The sequence below is a fragment of the Desmodus rotundus genome, chromosome 12 (assembly GCF_022682495.2).
Source record: "Desmodus rotundus isolate HL8 chromosome 12, HLdesRot8A.1, whole genome shotgun sequence".
Classification (NCBI taxonomy): domain Eukaryota; kingdom Metazoa; phylum Chordata; class Mammalia; order Chiroptera; family Phyllostomidae; genus Desmodus; species Desmodus rotundus.
Window position 1 is genome coordinate 56,327,968 of NC_071398.1, and position 22,568 is coordinate 56,350,535.

Consider the following 22,568-nt stretch of genomic DNA (forward strand, 5'->3'; position numbering starts at 1 on the left):
GTACGTGTAGCTGCTGTGTGTTTGTTTACGGGCTTATATCTCAGTAGCAAATGGCTAGGGACTTGGGAACCCTCATCGGTGTGCTTCAGAAGCATCACCCAATCACCTGATAGAGTTGCATCATTTTTTTTGACTCATATGGAAATAGTTGAAATGATGTTCCCTTGAAAATTCTGTTTGCTGAACTGTGTGATTCCTGTGTTATTTTTTTAGCATATTTAAGTTGTTCTTCTCTACATGATTACATTTCTTAATTTAATGGGCCAGTGGGGAAATCATCACTGTCTCTAAGCTAAAGGTTTGTGCCACATGGTTATCACTGACCCGGACGAAGACAGGGTGTAGTGATTAAAACTGTAACGAACACGAAGCTGGCGGGGTTAACACAAACAATGCACGCCTCTATCTCGGGCCCTTTCAAGGACCATGTCTCGAATTGTCTGAACCACGTCCAAGTTCAGCCCAAGATACTCCTGCCTGTGTGTGGGATTTTCCAGACCGCTGAGTGTTCTGAGCTTCTGAGCTTCTGTTACTTGCTGCTCTGGGGCCCCGACGGCTCAGCCTCTCCCCCAGGATTTCCTGCCAGGGGCTCCTTGCTCACTGACCTATTTGGACCCACTCCTCCAGCTGAGCCCATGGTGCTGGCTGCTCCCCGGGGATGATCTGGGGTTCAGTCCTCGGCTCTGTGCCCTGAAGTCTGTAGACAGGGTGCTCCTTCCTTCCCCAGCTCCCAGGAGCTGGGTGCAGCGTGCTCCAGGGTCCCTGTGTCCTTGTCATTTGTGAGTGTGTGATCAGTGTTTATCTCCCTTGTGTGCTGGGCGGAGTCAAAAATTGACAAAACCTAACTGCTCCTCAGAGGCGTTCAGCCAAACGAAAAGCTCAAGAGTGTATACGTTCACTCATCATTCATTCATTCATTCATTCATCCATTGTCTATTGTGTGCCAGGCACCAAAAACACTTAGGTAAAAGTGACAGACATTGTCCATTTTCACAGAGCCGAATGAATGGCCAGGGAGGCAGTAATTTTAAGGCAGCTTCTTGCACGTGTGAGATGTGTGTCATTCAATTACATAGTGGACGCCGTCGACGGGATGTTGAGGCAAGAGTGATATGGCAGAAATGGTGTGTCCTTTAGGCAGCTACTGCCTAACTGATCTAGCACAGCGGTTCCCAGACAGGGTGCTTGGGCCCCTGCCCTTGCCCCAGGGGCATTCAGCAATCCTGGAGACATTTCTGGATGTTGCAGCTGGGATGGTGCCTCTCAGAGGTTCCGTGTCAGAGAGGCTATTGAGTCTAAAACGCCAACAGTACTAAGGCTGAGTCCCTCCCCATGTTTCTGAGAGAGCAACTAGCAGGAAAGCTTCCTTTAGCCTAGTATTGATTATTATAACTAAGGGCTGAAATTCAGTATCATTTGTACTCTTCTACATGTGGGAAAACATGCCCAAGAAATGTGTCATTGCCAACAAGTGGCAGAGCAGGGAGTTGAACCCAGCCATCTGGCCCTTCACTCTTCCCTGCCACACACAGTGGGCATCTCTAACTCAGAGGCCAGGCTGGTCCTTCACTCATTAGCAAATGCCTTAGTGACACAGCCAGCCCTCCACAGGCGATAGGCTTCTGTCGGAGGAAGCCTGAGGTTGGCGTGACAGTGTGTAATTTATCCCTAGTTTGGGAAAAGAGAGTTTAACATAACATCATACATCAAGCTTTATCAGGGGTGTCCAACCCTTGGGCGTCTCTGGGCCACACTGGAAGAAGAAGAGTTGTCTTGGGCCACACAGTAAATACACAAATGCTAACAAAAACAAACAAAATCTCCTGATGTCTTAAGTAAATTTAAGATTTTATGTTGGGCCGCATTCATTGCCGTCCTGGGCTGCATGTGGTCCACGGGCCGTGGGTTGGACACCCCTGCAGTTAGGTCACAGTTAATGGCTCTCCCACACGGGTGTGCCGCTGGCACATAACTCTGACCCAGGCCATCCGAATCAACAAAAACTGTCAGTCACGCTGCCTCAGCTCTGACTGTGTTGACACGGAGGAAACCGCAATGCCGCACGCAGTGGGATGGAGTCAGCAGCCCCGATGCCCTCAGCTTCCCTGGTTTTACACTTCGGCTGTACTTTTCATGATTTCAGGCTTCCACTACAATGAGGGCTTCTGGGAAGTTCGGGGTGAAGTTTTAGGACCAGACTGTGCTTCTGTCATCCATACCTTGACTTGCGTTCCGGTGCCCGAACACCCCTAGCCTGTCATTGGATCTCGCTCCTCCACCCTGCAATCTAACTCAGAGAAGGAAACCAAACTCCGGGGCTGCCCACGTGACGTGACAGGGCAGCGTTCTTCTGTCTTCTCGCCTGAGTGCAACGGCCCGCGCCACCCACAAGAATGAGCAGGTAACTCAGAATATGTGGGGTCCTTGCAGCCCAAGCGGATATCCTTACGAAGAAGAGGAAGTATGGGCCCCTCAAATCGCAGGTCAGTGTGAGTGAAGCGGGTGTGCTTTCGGTCCCAGTCACCTTCTGAAATGACGTGTGTGTCCCCGTAGACTTGGCTGCTTCCTTTTGAGGTCCTTGGGGTATGTGTGGGTGCGGGCATCTTTCACGAGCCCTAGTTATTACAAAGAGTAACTTCCCTAGAATTCACATCTGCTTGGCTGACAGCAAAAATGTCCTTGTACTGAGAGCCAGTGACACCTTCTAGTAGGTCAAATGTCAAGGCTGTTGCTATTCTTTTTTATTACCTCTGTAGTCTGAACCGACGTCGTGTAGAGGTGAGGTTAGTGGGGTGAGCCCCTTGTCCCCTGCTTGTTACCTGCTCTGGCATATCACCTCTCTCCCATACGGTTCAATAGGTCTCGGGGACACTTTTCATCCACTGCCTCTCTGAATTCCTGGGGCATGGTTGCCTGGTGGGGTTTGTTTTCTTGTCCTTTAAAAGTCGCAGAGAGGCGAAGTATCTTAAAGGGAACAATGACATAGTGACAATAGCGTCTACCACTTATTGACTGCGTCATGCCAGGCTCAGTCTGACTGCCTTAAATGCTCCACCTCGCTCCGCCTGCAGGACAACACTTCTACTCATTTATTCCCACTTTGCAGAGGAGAAAAGCGGAGTTTGCATTAAGTGATACAGTTTGGGGCAAGTCACGTAGCTGGTAAGAACGCAGCGAGGCTGGGATTTGAACTCGCGCCCGCGAACACCAAGGCCTATGTGATTAGCCAGTTCCCTGCCCTGGGGACGCTTCTTGGGCTCAGGGTGGACCTGACAGGTTGCAGGGCACAGAGACAGTGGAGTGAGTAGCGGAAGAATAGAACGGGGAGGGGGAAAGGAGTGGACCTGCGTCCAGGGGGTGGATGAGGTATTTGTTTCTGGTTTTTCTCAGCCAGGTCTCGCTTCCGGGGTTCGCGACAGCGCTAGAAGGGGCACACCGTTGTGTGCAAACCGAAGCCGCTCTCCAGCCAGATAATGCAGTGTGTGGTGAATGTCACTCTTATGGGCACACGCTTAAAACATTTTCCTAGTGTTACAGACCTCAGCCTTAACTTGGACACAACTCCCTACGCAGCTCTTTCCCCATTAAGAGGCAAACAGAAGCAAGTGCAATCATTTGCTAAGAGAAGGAGCATGTTTGTTGAGTTACAATTTCTATCCAAATTTCTGTCTTTAGAGGGACGTTTTTCAGCAGTTAAGCTGTGCACAGACTATAAACCTTGAGGGTAAAACAGGAAACCTAGATTCTTCTCGAATGCTTTGCAACACTTCTTGACTTTCGCCTGCTTGTGATTCAGCCGTTAGACCTGCAAAAATTTCACCTGATTCACCGGCAAAAGAAGGTTGTTGAGTTGGTTGCTAGATAAGCTGCATGTCCTGTGTAACCCACGCTAAGGCACTTGATGTCAAATTCTGTCGTTTCATCCTCACACTCCAAAACGCAGGTGCTGGTGCCATCCCCATTTTACAGACGGTAAAACTGAGTGGGGGGAGGGGTGCGGAAACTGGCTCAGAGCTCCCAGGCAGTGTCAGAGCTTAAACTCAACCACAGGTCTCAATAGGAAGTCAGTTGTTTCACTTGTGCTTCAGCGGTGCCTGTCTGGGCTTCAGGCGAACGATGGGGAAATCTACAAGGGCCTTTTTCTTTTTTTCTCTGCTAACAATCGGAGTGTTCTGTTTCTCAACCCCCACCTAGACTTACAGCTATACAAAATTTCCGATAAGCCTTCTTCACTAGCAAAGGAAGATCAAGGAATCAGGCTGGCCAGTTGTGCTGCAACTCTCCAAATGCTGCAGCGGGGGTTAGAAATTCTCCATTATTTTCCGGGTTTATATCCTGAACTTCCTTTCACCTGCCCTTTGTTCCAGCCACACTAGGTTACGCATCATACCCCAGACAGGCTTCGCTTTTTTATGTAACAGATTTGCCGAGGATTTCATGCCTGCGAGGCACCCTGTAAATTTGGGGAAATTTAAATAGGCATTCCACAGGCTGGTGGGGATGGCAGTCAGAGACTGAGATGCCTCTATCGCAGATCTTAGTGTGATAAACATCCCCTACCCTCAAAGAGAGATGCAGAAAAATTTCCGTGGGAACCTGGAGAGGGAATGACTGAGTCAGACGAAGGTATCGTTTGAGCTGGTTCTTAACGGAGAGGATTTTGGGAGGTAGAGATGGTGGAAAGGGAGTTCTAGACCTTCCCAAAGCCAAGGCATCAAAGATGGCCGGGAAGCTCTGAGCCCCCTTCCCCCCACCTTGCCGTCTGTGTCTCTTCCATTTGACTGTTCCTGGTGTGTAGTCTTTATGAAAAAAACAGGTAAGAGTAAGCGAAATGTTTTCCTCAGTCCTGGAGCTATTCTAGCCAATGACTGGACCTGAGGAGGGGGGTGTGGGAAACCCTCATTTGGAACAGAATGTTGGTCAGAAGTACCGGAGGCCAGGTAGAGTCAGGGACCCATTGGACTGCAGAATACCCAGTTGGTATCTGCAAAGAAACGGAGAACTGCGTGGTGTGAAAACCCCACACGCATTTGGTATCGGAGGTGTTGTCAGTAGAAATAGTAGAGAACTCTCAAAAACTAAATTCATTTAAGTCCTGTCCCGGCAGCTCAGTTAGTTAGAGCGTCGTCCTGATATGCCAAGGTTGTGGGTTTGATCCCTGGTCAGGGCACATACGAGAATCAACCACTGAATGCATCAGTAAGTGGCACAAATTGATGTTCTCCCCTCCCCCACCGCTTTCTCTCTCCCTTCCTCTTTCTCTCTGAAATCAGTCAATTAAAAAAACTAAATTCGCTTTGAAAGGTACATTTCCTGCCGTTTGAAGGCATTAGTATACTATAAGCATTCCTGGGCCTGGGGTTGAGAGGAAAAGCCTAATTTCATGCCGTGTGTCTTCATTTTTTGTGTGTGTCTATGGTTTCTAATTATGTAAAGTCTAGAAAATTGTTAATTAGACAGTATGCTCAGTGCTCTTAAGTGGTTTTCATTTTGGAACGCTTTATGAATGTTAATGATTCAACCTAGAATCTGTGAAGTAGACAGATTATTTTATAGTCTGAGTAGCTATGCTCTTGAGAGCCTGTGATTTTTTTCTTAATGCAGCAAACTCAATAGCTTTTAAAGTGTGAGACTTCTTTATAACTCGAAAGGATACTAGATACTGCTCTGCAAAGTAGCTAGACACACTTTCCTGCTCTCTACTCTCACAGAACCCGCAAAAGTAATGCTTCTAACATCGTGCGAGAGCCTGCCCATGAGAGGTGGGGAGAATCTGGCACCAGGAGCTGAGCCAATTCTCTTATCTCCTCTGTGTCTCAGTGTCTGGGTTTGGGTGTCTTTTGAGAAAAGGAAACCTAGCTGAAGCTTCTTCTTCTTCCCTTTCAAGAGTACCCGTTTCTCCCCACATCTGAACTTGTTGGTATTTATTCCCCATGGCCGATTCTGGTTTTCTTCAACTTCATTCCATGCATTCTTCCTTGGACATAATTTTTATGTGAACCAATTGGATAAATAGGCAATGATTAAATAGTAAAATCAATTGATTGATTTTTAAAATATTGAAAACTTTCATTCATGTGGAATTGACTCGTGTGGATGAGGCATTTAAATTATTTCCCCCTGTATATCTAACCCACTGAGCCACACCAATCAGGGCTAGAATGTAAATTTCTTTCTTTCTTTTCTTTTTCTTTTTCTTTTTTTTTTAGGATTTTGTTAGGTAGGAGTCAATTTATTTACTTTTAGAGAGAGGGGAAGGGAGGGAGAAAGAGAGGGAGAGAAACATCGATGTGTGAGAGATACATCAATCAGTTGCCTCTCACACGCCCCCAACTGGGGACCTGGTCCACAACCCTGGCACATGCCTTGACTGGGAATTGAACCGGCAACCTTTGTGTTCACAATCTGGCACTCAATCCACCGACCCACATCAGCCAGGGCTGGAATGAAAATTTCTTAAGAACAGGAAGTCTGTCTTGGTTTTTGTCATAATCCTGGCACCTAGCATAGTGCCGGGCAAATTCTAGACAGTAGCTATTTGCTGAGTGAGTGATGCACAGCTATTTGGTGTTACGGAAAATGAAACATGGTTACAAAGAGAAATATTTTGCCTAAAATATAACTAACGTGTTTTAGAATAAGCAGAAATTACTTTTGTGTATATGCATGTTAAGTTATTCCTATCATCATTATGGTCCATTAACAGTTTCAAATTATACTTTGGATATAATCTGAAGAACATAGAATCCCCAGGTAGGAAGGCCCAGTACAAGGGTGTGAAGTGTGCTTTTCCCATGGGAGTCCACACACCTGCAGCTGTTAGTAATGAAAGGAAGAACAACCTTCAGGAATCTGTTCAATGATTGCATAGCGTTCTGTGATTGCAAGGGTGAAAACCAAAGTCCCCCATTAGTTTATTGAATATATTATTTTCTCCTCGAGTTTCTGCACAGGAGGCGGCACCGGAAAACCTAGAGTTCTAAAGGGGCATCCAGGGTTACCATGGGAACTACAGGGAGGAGCATTTGTGTCCCAGGCTTCTGGAGGAGAATGAGTAAAAGGACGAGAGCCAGAGTAGGGGGACTCGGGAATCCACTGGGGACCCCTGAACGTGGTCCTTGGCCCCATCACTCTAGGGACACTGCCATGGCCACAGGCGATCAGAAATGAAGGGCGACGCCCGCCGTACCCTGTTGACTTGCCTTCTCTGTGAGTGTATACCGCACTCCTGTTGTTAGGTAGGAGTCAATTAAGTAACGATACCTGGATCCAAACAGATACAATAATTTGAAGCTTGTGAAATCAGGTGTTAGAAGTGATTAAGTATTTAATATAGGCTTTACTATGACTAACAAATATTTGTGTGCAATGGTATGACATTGTGACATTCTTATTTAATTCAACTATTATTCCTGGGAGTCAGAGAAGTTATAACTTCTATCGAGCACCGGAAGAAACAGTCTAAGATAATGCATACAGTTGGTGATGGAAGGATGCCTAAATGCTGGGCTTCTGATGAAAAATTTAGTATTATTTTTCCCACGACTCCAGGCTACAAAGAAACTGATTTACATATCTAAATCTCCCAATATTTTTATCACTCATTTATTTATTCTTTCTCCGAACACTTGTTGTGCATCTGTTTTGTGGTGGTTTCCTCATCTGTAAAATGGGAAAAATAATAGTCCTTACCTTCTAGGCAACAGATGTGAAAACTGAGGTATAAATTGTTGTGCTTCGTTCTCCATAAAACTGAACCCCTAGCTATCACTCCCCGGATGGAAGTGTGTCGGAAGCAGAGGTGGGGCATGTATAAAATGTGCATGTGGGCGTGAGCACGGAGCTCTGAGGTTAAACGCGCAGCTCCCTGGTGACATTTCTCAGCAGGGTGATGGCGCTGGGGGTGGCGGGTGGCGGCAGTGGGGAACCTGGTGATGGGGGTGAGGAGCGGTGGGAGGAATGTTATTTTTAAAATGTTCATTTCTTCAGTCAGTCTCCCAAAAAGTAGGAATGACAAATAAATGTAGATGAATACAATCTGTAAATTTAAAAACTGCATGGAATTGTTAGCCTATTTGAAAAATGTAACAAATTGGCCTATAATGGAGCATTGTTAAGAATATTGACCTTGCTATGGAACTTTCTTTTACCTTCTAAAACTACGTCATTCTTTAGTGGCTGCATTAGTCAAGAATGAGATGATTATTACTGAGTTTTTCTTTTTAAGATTTTTATTTATTTATTTTTAGAGAGGGGGGAAAGGAGGGAGAAAGAGAGGGGGAGAAACACCAGCCTGTGGTTGCCTCTTGAGTGCAACCGAGGCCCTGGGACCTGGCCAGCAAACCCAGGCATGTGTCCTGACTGGGAATCGAACCTGCGACCCCTTGGTGCACAGGCCAGAGCTCAAGCCACTGAGCCACACCAGCTAGGGGTAAATTGTTTTATTTAATGTTCACTAAACCAGTATTTCTTAAACTATGTTCTGTAGAATGCTGGTATGCTATTAACAAAACACAGGGGTGGAAAATCATTCAATTTTTTTACAGAAGCCACCTGACAACAATAGCGATGGCAGACAATTCAACATCACTTTTACATTCTGAATTTAAATTAGTTCAATATTTCCTTTAAAGTTTGAAGAAAATAGCCCTGGCTGGTGTAGCTCACTGGATTGAGCATGGGCCTGGGAACCAAAGGGTTGCAGTTCAATTTCCAGTCAGGGAACGTCTGGGTTGCAGGCCAGGCCCCCAGCAGGGGGCGCGTGAGAGGCAACCTCACATTGATGTCTCTCTCCCTCTCTCATTCCCTTCCCCTCTAAAAATAAAGTTTGAAGAAAATAGTTAGCATGTTGTGCCTATATATGTTACTTGATACTTTAGCATCTCAAACATTTAAGAACCTGTGAGCTAAACAATGTAAACGAAGCTAAATTAGGAGAAAATTGGGAAAAGATTGTTGGTATTAGAGCAAATAATGAATGCTGGTCTGGTTTCTACCACCAATCAGCTATGTGACTTTGGAAAGTCAATTCCCCCCCATGGTCCTCAGTTTCTTCTTCATTTTCCTTGCCTCTGTTTTGCCACATAAACTTTTACAAATGATCTATATTTAATAGGCAAAACCTAGTCAGGTGAGGCCTCTGCTACCTTGGGCTCCAGGGAGTCTGTTTGAAAACTGGAACTACCTGATCTCCAAGTCCCTTCTGCTCCCTCCTGTCTTTGAGTCTGGGTTGGAATTCCTAGACACGTTGGTGATGAGCGTGATGCAGGATATAGCTGGTTCAGGCAAGGTCTCAGCATCTGTGGCGGCTCGAGGGCGAGCCGCATTGTCTAGATATTTTTGGTATTCTTCTTGTCACTCTAGTAACTTTTTTGAATGTATATTTGACTAAAAACTGCTTTAAATTATTTGGGGCATCATACAAAGAATGAATTATCGAACATGAAAACAATTCCCATGACTTCGAAGTTTAAATGACCCGGCAGTATAGGTTTCTACTGTTCTTGTGTCCTAGTTAAGCTGAAAATTAACTTTAAAAGAATTCTAAGTGTGCATTCTATATTTTCTTTTACTTGTTTGGATAACATCATCATGACACCAACTGAAAGTGCACTAATGATACATCCAGAGCAATGATGATAATTGAAAAAATACAATATGGAAATATCACAGCTCTCAGGCCTTGGATTATCCAGGGCAACTTCTTTCCTTGCCCTCTTCGAACATTAGGGTATTTTCTTTTTTTTTCTTGCAGCTAAATAATAAAACTTAGTTCTTTTTCTTTTTATTGCTTTTGTTCCCATCTGAATCTTCCATAAGGGCTTTCTGTAGCCGGTCACACCAGGCCACCGCTGGCCTACATTCAGTTCTAGGACACAATTTGTGAGGGACATAGGGACAAATTCAAGAGGAGAATGACTGGACAGCATGAGGGCTTGAAGCCTTGTCATGTACAAAAAGGTTGGGGAAAAAAATTAGGGACGTCATAACTTGGGAAAGGCTGAAGGGAAGAAGCGGTCCAAGGCAGCAGCCCTTGCAGTTTTGATGGGCTATTGTGTTCAGCGTCGACCGAGGGCATCCAGGATAGCCTTTAGGAGCAGAATTAGACCCCGGTGGTGGCGACATGTTTTGGAGCTGCCTTTAGCCGTGAGTTTTCTAGCTCAGCTGCAGGCCCCAGGCGCAGGCTCCAGACCGTCTCTCAGGGAGGCCGGGGCAGGGTTCAAGTGATGTTTGCAGAGTGAGACTAACTGTTGTCACTTTAAACTTGAGTCCCTTCTCCACTTAGCGGTTACATTTCTGTGTATAACATCGCCTCCCTTCTCTGCAGTGGAATGACACCTTAAGTCTCTCAGTATTTCCTTTCTGCGTGCAACAGCTTTTCTGTGTGTTGTTTAAAAGTAAATTCCTAACATTTATATGAAGCTGGGGGATTGGAAAGGAGCTGCTTCTGTTATCTGCCTCCATGGGCTGTGGAATCATGGCTTTATTTTGAAACTGCAACCGGTAGGAACATCGGCCTCATGAGAACTGAGAGAATAAAGGGCTTTATGATCTCATCGGAACCTTGACATGCGTGCGTGCTGTATGCACTCTCTGTCTCGTTCACAATTTTTCCTGCGGAATTTTCTATGCCATTTACATTCTGCAGATTTTGCGTAAGAGCTTGGATTATACTGACAATCCCTTATTTTCCTTTCATGCAAAAATTTGAAAATTAGAGTCTTCAAAATGAGTATTTTAACTTCCAACATTCCATTATAATATGGATATTATAAATGTGCTAAGAAAAAAAAAATAAGCCCTTTCATTTTGAGTTCTTAATTTTAAGGCCTTCTGTTTCAGTTCATAATTCACTCCTCGTAACCAAAACTTTTCAGCAGAATTAGAGGAAAGAAAATGTTTCTGTAATTTCAGTTCAAACAAGTAACAAATGGGTGTTCAATGAACTCTGCCTTTTCTGAAAGTGTGGCCTTTAGCCTTCTTGTCATTAGATCACTTACTTTGAGAAATTTAAGGCTTATGCATTTAATGAGAATTCCGACTTCTTTTTCTAATACAAAGCTGGGATGAAAAGTTGTTAGGAAGCTTGGTAAGGGAATTTAGACGCTACACGAATTTTCCATCAGCAAATATGGAAACAGATCTCCATCAGTGAATTAATTTAGCCTTTCAAACAAAGTGGGTAAGTTTACTGAGACTTTCGAATACTTGGCTTTTCCATATAAAAATCTCAATAGGAATTTTTCAGTAACCTACTTTGAATTGGCAAACGTGACTGTTGACACCGAGATTTGGGGGTTATAAAAATTAGGCAAAACTCTGCTAATTGTGCGAGTGTGGCCCATGTGCTGGAGAGATACTTCTACTTTGAGAGCTCACCGCCAAGGGCCCGTAAAACAGGGAACAAACGCATCTCAGCAGAGTGGGGCCGTCGTTACAACTCCTCTTTTCCGAACTTTTACAGTTTTAAAAACTTTTGAAACAGTTTTTCCTCATGTGAAGATTGGGGGATGGTAGGAGGAGCTCTTTAGTGATTCTTCCAGCTTTAAATTTATATGATTCTTGCCTTAGAGCTTAAAGATTTGGATATTAGGGTAGGTTTTCCTCTTTACTATCTTACCAAGGCATGTTCGATTAGAATTAGATATTCCCAATACTTTTTCTGAATATCGAAGCAATATTCGTCTATCATTTTCTGTGCCTTTTTAGCTTTTTGCGTAGCCAGCAAGGCTGCCTAAGGGGCTAAAACCAGAGAGCCGAGCTTTACTCGCTGGCCTCGGGGCGCTCTCTCCAAGTCCAGGAGCCGACTCTTGCCACGCGCGCCCCCTTTCTCCCAAGGGGTAAATGAGCCACGGCGAATCCCAACGCGGGTGCCCATCACTTTCCGTTTCTGGAGAAACCACTCACAGCGCATGCTCTTCTGACGAAGGGTCCGGAGCGCCATTTTCATATGCAAGAGTCTGTCCCCTAATTAGGCACGTCCCTGGGACACCCGGCATTAAAGTTATTCACAAACAAGCCCAGGGCCTCTGTGAAAGGACCCAGGCCCTGCGCGCTTCTGCCGAGACGACGGAAAGAAATTCTTTTGTTAATTTTCTCCCGAGGGCTGGTGGCCCTCTCCCACCCCCTTCTCCCGTCCCCGCCCCCCGGGGGGGCCTCGCCCGCGCCGTGGCGCCCCGCCCCTAATGTAAAGGTGGGCATTTGTGATGGTTTTGCGCCCACAGTGGCGACCCAAATCAGAGTACGTGGGGGGCCGGATGGAAACGTCTTCCCCGGTGCCAACAAAGCACACGTTCTATCAGAGCCCAGTGTGCGTAGAGGAAACCAGTACGAAATCTGAGCTAGGAGGTAGCGCTTCTGTTTTCGTTTTTATGTTTTTATACAGACGGAGATCCGTCGGAGGTGGGGAGGGGGGGTGGTTGGAAGATGAGCCCGAGGTGGGGCCGGGCACGGGGAGCTGAGGTCTCTGTGTGTGTGTGAAAGAGTTTAGAAGAACGTGGGTGCAGAGAGAGGGGGACGCAGCGCATCCCAGCCGCCCGCTCCCCGCGCCACCCTTTCATTCATAAGGTTCAGGTCTGGAGGCCGTGCGGGGCTCCAGTGGGCCCAGGGCCCCGCTTCGCTCACCGCAATTGGCGGAAGGTAACAAAGCCTTAGCAACCAGCTCTTGATGACCCGCGGGGCGCTAGGTGACGGGCGCCAGCCGCGCAGAGCCAGGAGCCGGCTGTCCCTTTAAGGGATGGCCGCGGAGCCTTGAAAGTGGAGGGGCAGAGGGAGGGCGGGGAGGAAGGTCTGGGGGCGGGCCCGGGGGGAGGAGGAGGAGGAGGAAGAGTTGTTGCTGAAAGGAGGCGGTGAAGGAGGAGCCGGGGCGGCCGCTGCCAGCCCCGGGCACCGGAGTCCTGCCCGCTGCCGCGCGAGTAGCCACGGGCGCGATCGGGGCCAGAAGTCGGCTGCTCCATGATCACTCTGGGAGCCGGGAGGAGACTTTGCCCGGCCGTGCGAGCGGCTCTGCGTTTCCCAGGCGAGGCAGCGGCAGAGCAGCGGCGGCAGCCGGGTCCCCATCGGAGCGACCATAGCCCGGGGCGTGTGCGCCCCTCGTGGAGCAGGCTCGGGTTCCCCACGGAATGTCCCCGGGGCGCCCGGCGCGGTGACCCCCCAGCACCCACAGCCTTCGGCGCCCGCCACCTCTCGCGCTCTGGCTCACTGTTCGGGACTGCAGGCTCCCGGGCTTCTGGGCAGGGGGGAAGCCCCCGGGGGCGGGTGTCCTCAGCGGGCCACGACCCAGCCCTCCCCCGTGTGTATCTCGCTTAAGATGGCAGCGGAGTCAGGGGAACTAATCGGGGCTTGCGAGTTCATGAAAGGTGAGGAGCAGCTGCCCCGCCTTCTCCGATCTCCCTGGCCCCCACTCCTCACTTGTCGCCCCTAAGTCCCAACCGCTGTTCCCGGCTTCTCCCGGGCCCCAGGGTCCTGCAGCCGACGCGCGCGCGCTCAGCCTCCCTCGCTACTGTCCTCTCCCCCAGGACCCCCTGCTTCCGGCTTCTGTCTTTTCTTGCGTCCCTCGTTCCCTCCGCAGCTCCCTCGGATGGCGTCCCCGCGGGTCACGGGACAGCGCCTGCTTCTGCCCGGCTCCCGCGCGCAGCCGCTCGGAGGCGGGGGTGGGGTCCGGGGAATCCTTTAGGTCGTCTTTATCTTAGTCTTGCTGGCCTCCTTGTGCAGGACACCCCCGCCCTCCATCACACCCCGCTGTCTCTCCTCCTCCCTTCCTCTTCTCAAGTCCCCGGGCTGTAGGGGAAAGCTCGCCTCTCTTCCCCTTCCGCAGCGGCTGGAGATTTCTGAACCCAACTTGCATCTCCAGTTCTACTGGTACCCCGGCTCCCAGGCGCCCCCCCTTGCCCCGACTTCCAGGCGCTCCTCCGGCTTCTTTGCGCTCCTGCTGGCTGGAACCGAGGGCGCCGGGGCACTGCCCCCTGCCGAGTCCCTCTTCACTCAGGTCCTCTGCAAGCCTTTCCGACTGCAGTGCTCTCCTAGCGTCTCCTCCGTCCCTTTCTGGGAGAGATCAGGTTTCAGCAAGAATCCCACGTGTTAATGGTCTTTAAATAATGGGTAGCCTTGGTTATTTTGATCTTCCGTGTATTGTCGCCACCCCCACCTCCAGCTTCCCCACTTCTCACATGTTTTCTCCCATCTTTTAAACTTGTCTTTCAGATCGGTTATATTTTGCTACTTTAAGGAATAGACCAAAAAGCACAGTAAATACCCACTATTTCTCCATCGATGAGGAGCTGGTCTATGAAAAGTAAGTTTGTGTGTTTTTTTTTCTCTTTCTCAACTCTTTAGCTTGTTGACTCTGATGAAGAAACACTATGCACCGTTATGGCCGTTTTACTCACTTTCCTCAGTGGTGCAAGTAAAAGTGCCAATTTTGCAAGGCTCAGGTGCTTGGGGAGAGAGGTGCAGGGCAAGTGAACGGGACTGGAGCCTGCCCACCCCTCAGTCCCTTTGGACCTCTGTGTGTGTGTTAGTTCTCACCACCAGGACAGCCTGCAGTTGAGGACGGCCAGCCCTCCCGGAGCAGGACCAGGGAGAGAGCCCTCTCCCCTTGTCAGACTCTGACATGGCCTTGGAGTGATTCCCTGGGTGTTTGTGGATCAGCCTAAGAGTCCAGGCAGCAGGGGCCTCGGCCTCTGGGCTCACAGGCTGCTGTTGTCTCCCGGCCTGTTCTTGTTTGTGCTGTGTGGTGTTTTGGAAAGTGGGACACATGAAGCTGGATTCAAGGGTGTTTGGGTTTTGTTTTTTTTTTTTTTTCTGTAAGAAGATTTTACCTGCATGATAAATGAGGGAGCTCCAAGCCTCATGGTCTTACTTCCCTGGCCTGTGAGGGGTGGTGCCGGAGAGTGGTGTACATTCTTTGGTTACTTTGCTTCTCTGGAATTTGGATTTGAGAGAGTAAGAGTGTGGAATGGTTTTTGGCGGAGGACTGTTGGTCTACGGGAAAAAGGTATCTTAATACTTAATAGTAAGTGTAGTACAAGTGGAATTGGAGGCAAATTTCTATTCAATAAAAGCAACAGATAATAAGGAATAAGAAGGCCGAATTGACTTGGTTATGTGCTTTTCCTGAAAGAGCTGGTGCTTCAGAGTAGTCTAACAAACATTTAATTTTACTTCCTTGTTTTGTCCAAATGTGCGATTAGATGAACATAATGAAATGCACCATACTCACTCTCGTAAGCTTCCTAGGACCTATCCTGTCCAAAGGGATTTGGGCAGTTCTGCATAAGCACTTGTGGGTACCACCAGGCATCCCAAGAGTGTGTATCCTTGACCTTCAAGAGCATATCTTCTATTTGATGGAAAACAAACTTTGACTGACACCTCACCATAGAGATTCTGGAAGCTGATGTCTTCAGGACATTCCCTCCCAGGTGCCCAGAGCAGGGTGCCCCTGGAGTGGCTGAAGTGAAAGCGGGATGAAAGGGCCTTTGCTTGGCTCTGATGCCCAGTGCTGCTGCAGCTGCGGGGAAGGTCTGAAGCCCAGGTGTCAGATTACAGCTCTGCCCCAGACGGAGACAGGGAGTAATCTGTGGCCTGTCGCCTGACCCAGTGTACCTGGATGATGTCACTGCCTGCAGGGTTTACTGCCTGCTTGCCCACTCTCTGTCGTTGGGAGTGGGCATTGCTGTGGCTGTCTTTTGGTGAGTTCAGGGCTTTACGAGCTCTCGTCAGTCTGAAGGTCGGGATGGCGTATGCGCCATCAAGTCCAGTTCTGTGGTGACCGGTGTGCCAGAGGGCGTTCACAGGAACAAGGTCCAGCCATTGAGGTCTGCCTGCTGCCTTTGGGATGGCCGGATGGTGGATCCAGCAGAAAATTACAGTTAGCCTGCTAAACACAGACGGGGTTTGGGTTGCCTCTCGTACACGCTCCGACCCGGGGACTGAACCCACAACCCAGGCACATGCCCCTACTGGGAATCGAACTGGCGACCTTTCTCTTTGTGTGATGATGAGTGAGCTGCACAGGTCAGGACGATGAGGACCATTTTTGGAGTGATTTTTATGTTGTCATTCAAGGATAGGGCTACCAATCACATTGCTCTAATATTTATTTCTGGTGTCTTACAAAGAAAGACTAGCCAGGAGACCGTCAGTCTCTACTGTGAGTTTCGATGTCATTGGAATCTAGGATGAGGCCTCCGGCCTGGCAGAGCCTTTTGGCCTTGAATTGCCCAACAGCCATGGCACAGAGGTGGCCCTGGTCCCCCACGCCCCCTCTTACCCAGCACGTTACGCAGGGCTGGGTGGTATCCGTGCAGCGATGGTGAATGCGCCATGTCCCTTCAAGGAGCTCCGAGCCTGGAGGGAGAATGGCGGGACTGTGGTGAGCCCTGGGCTCGGAGGGATTCCCAGGCAGGTGGGCGCAGGTCTGGGTGAGAGGTTCACGGGGCAGTGAAGGTTGGCTTGCAGGCAGACAGAGTCTCACCAGGCTGAGATGTGAGAGGAGAGAGCCCAGACGGGAGGAGAGCCAGGGTGCAGAGGGTGCCCCGCAGGGTGCTCAGGGACTGCGAAGTCCTCCGGTTTGCCTGGCGTGGGTACAGGTCAAGTGGGGATGTGCAATCTGAAGCCGGAAGGTCAGCCAGAGACAGATTGGGTGTCAGGGTGAGGAGACGTGGTGTCCTAGAACACCGCGGGACTGTCCTGAGGGCTTTGGGGACACGGGAAGCCTGGGTCTGTGCTCTGAATAATGGCAGACAAGTATGGAGCGTTTAGGTGCATGCCAGAGGCTGGCTGTCCTGGGTACTTCACAGCTCTAGTTCATTTAGCTCCGTGAGGCAGGTACGATGGTCATCCTTCGTGTGCACGGGAGGAGAGGAAGGTGCAGAGAGGTTAGGGGACTTGGCCAGAGCCACAGAAGTAAGAGGTAGCGGAGCTGGAATGTGAAACCAAGCCCTGTGGTGCCGGAGGACGTACATCCTCTCTCAAAATATTCCTACAATAGCATCACTTAAGATGGATTCGACAGGAGGTAGAAGCCCACCTAGAAACATTTTAGGGTGTTCGGGGTGAAGAAATCCAGGCCTAGGTTAGGACTGTGGTGGCAGTGGTGGTGGCAGGGAGGGGTCTGAATCCGTGTGCTTGGCGGCAGGTCAGGTGGGGAGGGGAGGGTGGGGTGCTGAGGAACAGGAGGGGTCGAAGAAGTCCTCAAGGCAGCTTGGATGCTGGGGACCCCTCTGGAGCCGCTTCCTGAGACAGGACATCCGGCACAAGCATCGACCTGGGTGCAAGGAGGCTCTTGTGTTGCGTTTCGGTGACGTTGAATGTAAGGCATTTCAGAGCTGTCATGGAAATGTGGAGTTCTCCAGTTTGGGAGTTTTCCCCCAAAGTAATGACATGCAGTGAGAGTGACGTGAATCCTGGGGAGAGACACAGAGAAGCTACTGAGGTCTGAGGGCACCAGCGTGGCCCGGGAGAGAGGCGACAGAGCTGAGGGCAGAAACACTGGAGTCCCCATCGTTGGTTCCACTTCTTGTTGGAAGCAGAGGAGGAGCGAGACCACAAAGGCCCTGGAAGGACCCGTGTCGTAGTGACCTGGGTTCTGCCGACGGAGGGTGGCCTGCGGTGAGAAAAATCTCGACCATCCTATCATAACGTACCTGTCTCCGAGGAGAGGGGACACATGGTCCCACAGCCCTCGGACAGCCCTGGGCCCCTGTCCTTATCCATCCGATGTTGAATGCAGGGCTCCCTGTCCGACTCAATTGTCACCTCGGAAGTGCAGCTACAATTTTTGAATCTGGAAGTAGACGCCTTAAATATTAGGCTGTGCGTATCCTGGACACGGCTGTGTCTTGTGCAGATTGTCATTTAGGGTGACAGCACTCGCGATTGAAGTGGCGGCCTCCTGTGCAGCGGGTGGAGAAAATTCCGCCAAGCGGCCTCACGCGGGAAGGAAGGCTATTTTATGAGACGTGAAAGTCCGAATTTTCTGCTCGCTTTATAAATAGAACTTACCATGTCAATAGAAAGGCCTGAGCAGTTTTAGTGAAATGTGGCTGGTAAGAAAGCATGCATTATATGCTTGGGTTATGATTTCACAGATCAGAATTAAAATCAGAGTATAATCTAAACCACGCGTAGGACAAAAGCCCCATGAAAAGGGAGCCTTTCAAAGATTTACCTGTGTCTGGGTCAGCCGCCTCGAGGGCTCGACTCTCCAGAAAGGCTAGTCCTGGGGTTTGGGGAAGGGGGCCCTGTAACCCACATGCAGGCTTGCTCTTTATAACTTGGCTCCCACCTTTTGGTCGCAAAGTTAGCAAAATCACACACGTGAATTGTCATAACCTTTGCGTGCGCCTCTATGGCGATGCTGGTGCTGGGCTGCTAACGCCCCGGAGGGGTTTGCCGCGGAGGGTAGTGGCGGGCTGTTCACGTCCAGCCGTGTCCCTCTTTGTGTGTTCCCCAGTTGGGTGTGAGGAGGGCAGGCTGCCATGGCAGGAGGGAGCACCCCGCGGTCATGCTCTGGGGACCCATGGGAAGCAGGTGCTGAAGCGGTTCAGAGAATTTCGCCAATGTTGTGGCACCCGAAGAAGGAGCCGCCCCTGTGAGGACTCAGTAGCTCACACGTGCAGACTTAAATAATTGAAAACGTTCAGTTTTCATTTACACTTTATTAAAGCAGCCCAATATGCATGTCACCAGGGACTTTGGATAAATAATTTATAGAAGAATGATTTCTTTTATCTAGTCGGTCGCATAGGTTTGAGTCAAAATGAGAACCTGGGCCACCTTGGAATTACAGAGGAACTTTTCTTGCCTGGAAATATATGTGGGTGAGGTAAAAGTGAGAAGAGACCTTTTTGCTTTTTAATTTTATTTCATTTTTATTTATATATATTCTATAACTTTTAAAATTTAAAAAATTTTTAAAATTGTTAGGGAGGGAGAAAGAGAGAGAAAGAGAAAGAAACGTCAACTTGTTGCTCCACTTGATACATTCACTGTTTCCTCTATGTGCCCGACTGGGGATCAGACCCACAACTTCCGTGTATCAGGACCACGCTCTAAGCAACTGAGCTGACCCAGCCAGGGCTTCACTGGTATTTCAGATTGAATATGTAGCAAGTAGGTTACTTTAATGGAAAGCAGACACATACACCTGTGCATGAACTCAGGGTCCTCATTGGTCAGCTCCTCTCCTGCAGATCTCTGTGATGTGGACAGAAGAGGAGATTTGGTTGAATTCAGAGACCCGTTGCACCTGTAAAGCCCTGTGCCAGGCGGTGTTCTCTGTGCTTTGTGCCCATTAAGTCAGTGAATCTTCAGAACAACCCTTGGAGTTAAGTGCTATTGTTGTGACCACTTTACAGATGAGGAAACTGAGGCCCAGAGAGAGTAGGTAGCGCCTACAGTCATTGAGCTGGTGAGTGGCTGAGCTGGGATGCAAACCTCAGGCAGTGGGCCCAGGAGTCCACACTCTTAGGCTTCCAGCAAGTTCCTAGTTGTCCTGAGCAGGAGGCTCTGCCCCTCCCTGTGTGCCTGGACCTTCCAACTTGGGCAACGATGGCTTTGGCCAGAAGTGTGGCACTGACTTTGTGCGCAGACTTTAGGTCCAGGCATATCTGGGAATGTGTGGTGGCAGCTCAAGTGTCTTTTTAATGGTTACACTTTTGTGGGTGTGATTTTACTTTTTCTCCTTGCAGTGGACTGCCGAGAGAGAGAGAGAGAGAGAGAGAGAGAGAGAGAGAGAGAGAGAATGAGAATTGAGTTAATTATCATTATATATTAATAGGACGAGTGAAGACAAAAGAAGCCAATTTTCATAAGCTTCTGGAAACTGCTTTTGCAGGCTGTCTGGAGAAATGTTCATGCTGCTTAGCTGGTGTAAGATGTAATGGTTTCTGCCTAGAATTCTCCTTAAAAACTCAGAAAATTATTTGGGTTTCTAAAGGATGGTAAGTTTCTAGTCTCTTCCCCCTTTCTCCTTCCTTCCACCCTAACCTTGCAAAAATAGCCCAGTATTATTCAGGGCCACGTTTTCCATGCTATTTCCAACGCCTGAGGTTCAGATGTGTGCTTGTGTGTGTGTGTGTGTATACCCGTGTACCTAACAGCACTACGAGCTAGTCCAGGTGAGCAGGAAGTAGACACATGTGCACACATTCACCAGTCACGGCTGAATTTTGGGACCCCCTGGAGTCAAAGGCCACTGTCTAGATCTTGACTTATTTAAACATTTGCTGCTGCGACCTCTTTGGCATTCGAGGTGGGTCCCTCATCTTCCTTATCAGTTCTTTCCGTTTGCTTGAGATAAACCCCGTGAAAATGCAAATTTTGTTCTAAGGACTCAGTTCCAGAGGGTGAGTCTTTATCGGGCAGCCTAAGAGAGGTCCAAATGGGCCACAGGGAGTCCAGCGGGGAGCTGTCCCCGCCCATCCCTGCAGGGCGAGTCAGCACCGCAGGGCGGTTTGTTTTGTTTGAAGTAGGCTCTCAGGACGTGAGATGTTCTCATTTGTAAGTTCATAAACACATTCCATAGCCAGCAGTCAATGACTTTCTCAGCCACAGCTAAATACACCTTTGTGGCTAAAAAAAAAGAAAACAAACCCATTAACGCTTTTACGGGAAATGAGAAAGCATCACTGAAACCTCCTGCGTGGTTGCAGGCTGCTGCAGGAGAAACGAACATTCAGTTGGGGTAGATGTCGGTACAGAGCACTAGGCCAGCGCTTCGGGGACACGCAGAGACAGGAGGAGGAAGCGGACGCAAATACAGGGCAATAAATAATGACAAAAGCTGCAAATGTATCGTTGGGGGTCCAGGAAAGGAAGCGGTTATTACTGCCGGGGTGACGGAGGCTTCATAGTGACGTCTGACCAGCTTCGCGAGGGTGTGAAAGAGCGGAGAGTGTAGTTTATGATCTCGGTGAGGACAGAGGTGACCTGGCTTTGCTTACTGTTAGTAGTGGCCCTCCAGCCAGCCCAGGGCTGGGTGGACGGATTTTAGCCGAACGAACAAATGCGTGAATAAGGAAGGACTGAAGGAAAGAAAGACACTTCAGAATTTGGGACCAGCAAGATTCTGTTGGGTCAGGTGAAATGTTTGAATGCCCCGGGAGGGCACTGGGGAGGATGGGTTACGGGGAGGCATTTGGATCTCTGTTCTACAGGTCTGTGAGTGGCAGAGAGACCCGCCAGAGCTGTGCTTCTGGACAGTCCTCCCCAGCCGGCCAGTGGGGTGTGCCTGGTCATAGCAATGGACCAGAAAGGCCAGATAGGGGAGGGTCTAGAAAGGATGGGCTGACAGATGAACAGAGAGGAGGAGGAGGCATCGAAGGTAAATTCAAGGATTCCCGCTTAAAGTGAGAAGGACGGGCTGCCTTTTGTTGCTTTGTTTTATTTTGGGGAGTGGGAGAAAAAATAAAAAGGGGGGTCTATCATGGAAATAAAAGAGAATCTTCATCTTTTGTGATCTTTACGCAGAAAATAGACAATGCCCATCCTGGATATTGAGGTATTTCCTTGTTTAAAGTCAGGGGAGGTGGGTGGGATGCCTGACGGCCCTCTGGCCATCCCCACACTGTTGTCTGTGTCCATGGGTTATGCATATAGATTCTTCGGCGAATCCCTTCCCCTCCTTATTCTATACATTTCTCTTCTATACACTTCTTATTCTATACATTTTCGTTTAAGGGAGGGTGGAATTAAGAGAGCATTATTGATTCTCTGCAGCTGAATTAATCCGAAATGTTAGAAACTTTTTTTTCTGAATGTGAGACAAAAAAAACCGAGCAAGGTCTCGCCTAGAAGTCGTGAATGGTGGACTTGTTAAATTCCGCCTTTCACTTGAGCCAGAAGTGGTGCTGGTCCGCGTTCCTCCAGCTCTACAAAAACGCTTAGACAGAATGAAGGGGCTCGTAAAACAAATGGGGTTGGGGGGTGTATGTAGCTGGGGGCAGGCTCTTTAGATTTCGGGCTGCTTCCAGATCCGGCCTCATTTGCAGCAAGCTAGTAATCAAGGTGCAGACTGCAGGGGGCACTGTGTGTGGGTGCGCCTTCCTTTCCCTGCACGAGAGGCAGCCAGTCTCTCTCGTGGGGCTCCGCAGGGCTCCTCAGTGTAGAGTCCAGTGCATGGTGGAAGGCCCTTAATCTGATATTCAGACGGTGGGTTATTGCAACTGCTCGGAAGGAAAGACCTAGCAGTTCTTTGTAAAACCTAACAATGGAGCCTGGCCTGCGAGCTGGGGTGGGCTGTGCGAGCCTTTCCCATGTGACTGGAGCTGAGGCCTAAACCTACATAGGTGTTTTCTAGGCCAGGGAGGGTGAGGTGGTACAGGCCGGAGGCAGGAACGAAAACACATTGCTTGGCTGGAGTGTACTCTAGTACAAAATGGTGGAAATGGTGCAAAATGAGGCCCCTGAGAGGTAGGTGGGGGCTGTTCCTCCCTGGGCCTCCTGGGCACGTTTTAGGGTCTTGGTTTTAATTCCAGGAGCTTCACGAGGCGGTGGGATCATCTCCGTGGTTTAGAGTCCTCGTTTTCCTTTCCAGAGCGGCAGTGGCTCTACAAGGTTGGAGG

At 49.1% G+C, this 22,568-nt stretch overlaps 1 protein-coding gene across 4 annotated transcripts in view; it reads left to right on the plus strand.

Annotated features, from left to right (window-relative positions):
• The first annotated feature begins 2,378 nt into the window (after window positions 1–2,378).
• CDC14A (cell division cycle 14A) overlaps window positions 2,379–22,568 on the plus strand; it is a 118,153-nt gene continuing 97,963 nt past the window's right edge. For 2 of the 4 annotated variants that reach the window (XM_045203789.2, XM_045203787.3), the window contains exons 1-2: window positions 12,243–12,348; window positions 14,203–14,293. In XM_045203789.2, coding sequence (XP_045059724.1) covers window positions 12,258–12,348; window positions 14,203–14,293 — 182 coding nt within the window. In that variant the 5' untranslated portion in view covers window positions 12,243–12,257. Of the gene's footprint in view, window positions 2,484–12,242; window positions 12,349–12,817; window positions 13,359–14,202; window positions 14,294–22,568 lie in introns of those variants that run through there. The other 2 variants (XM_045203788.3, XM_024570290.4) reach the window with 2 other exon arrangements.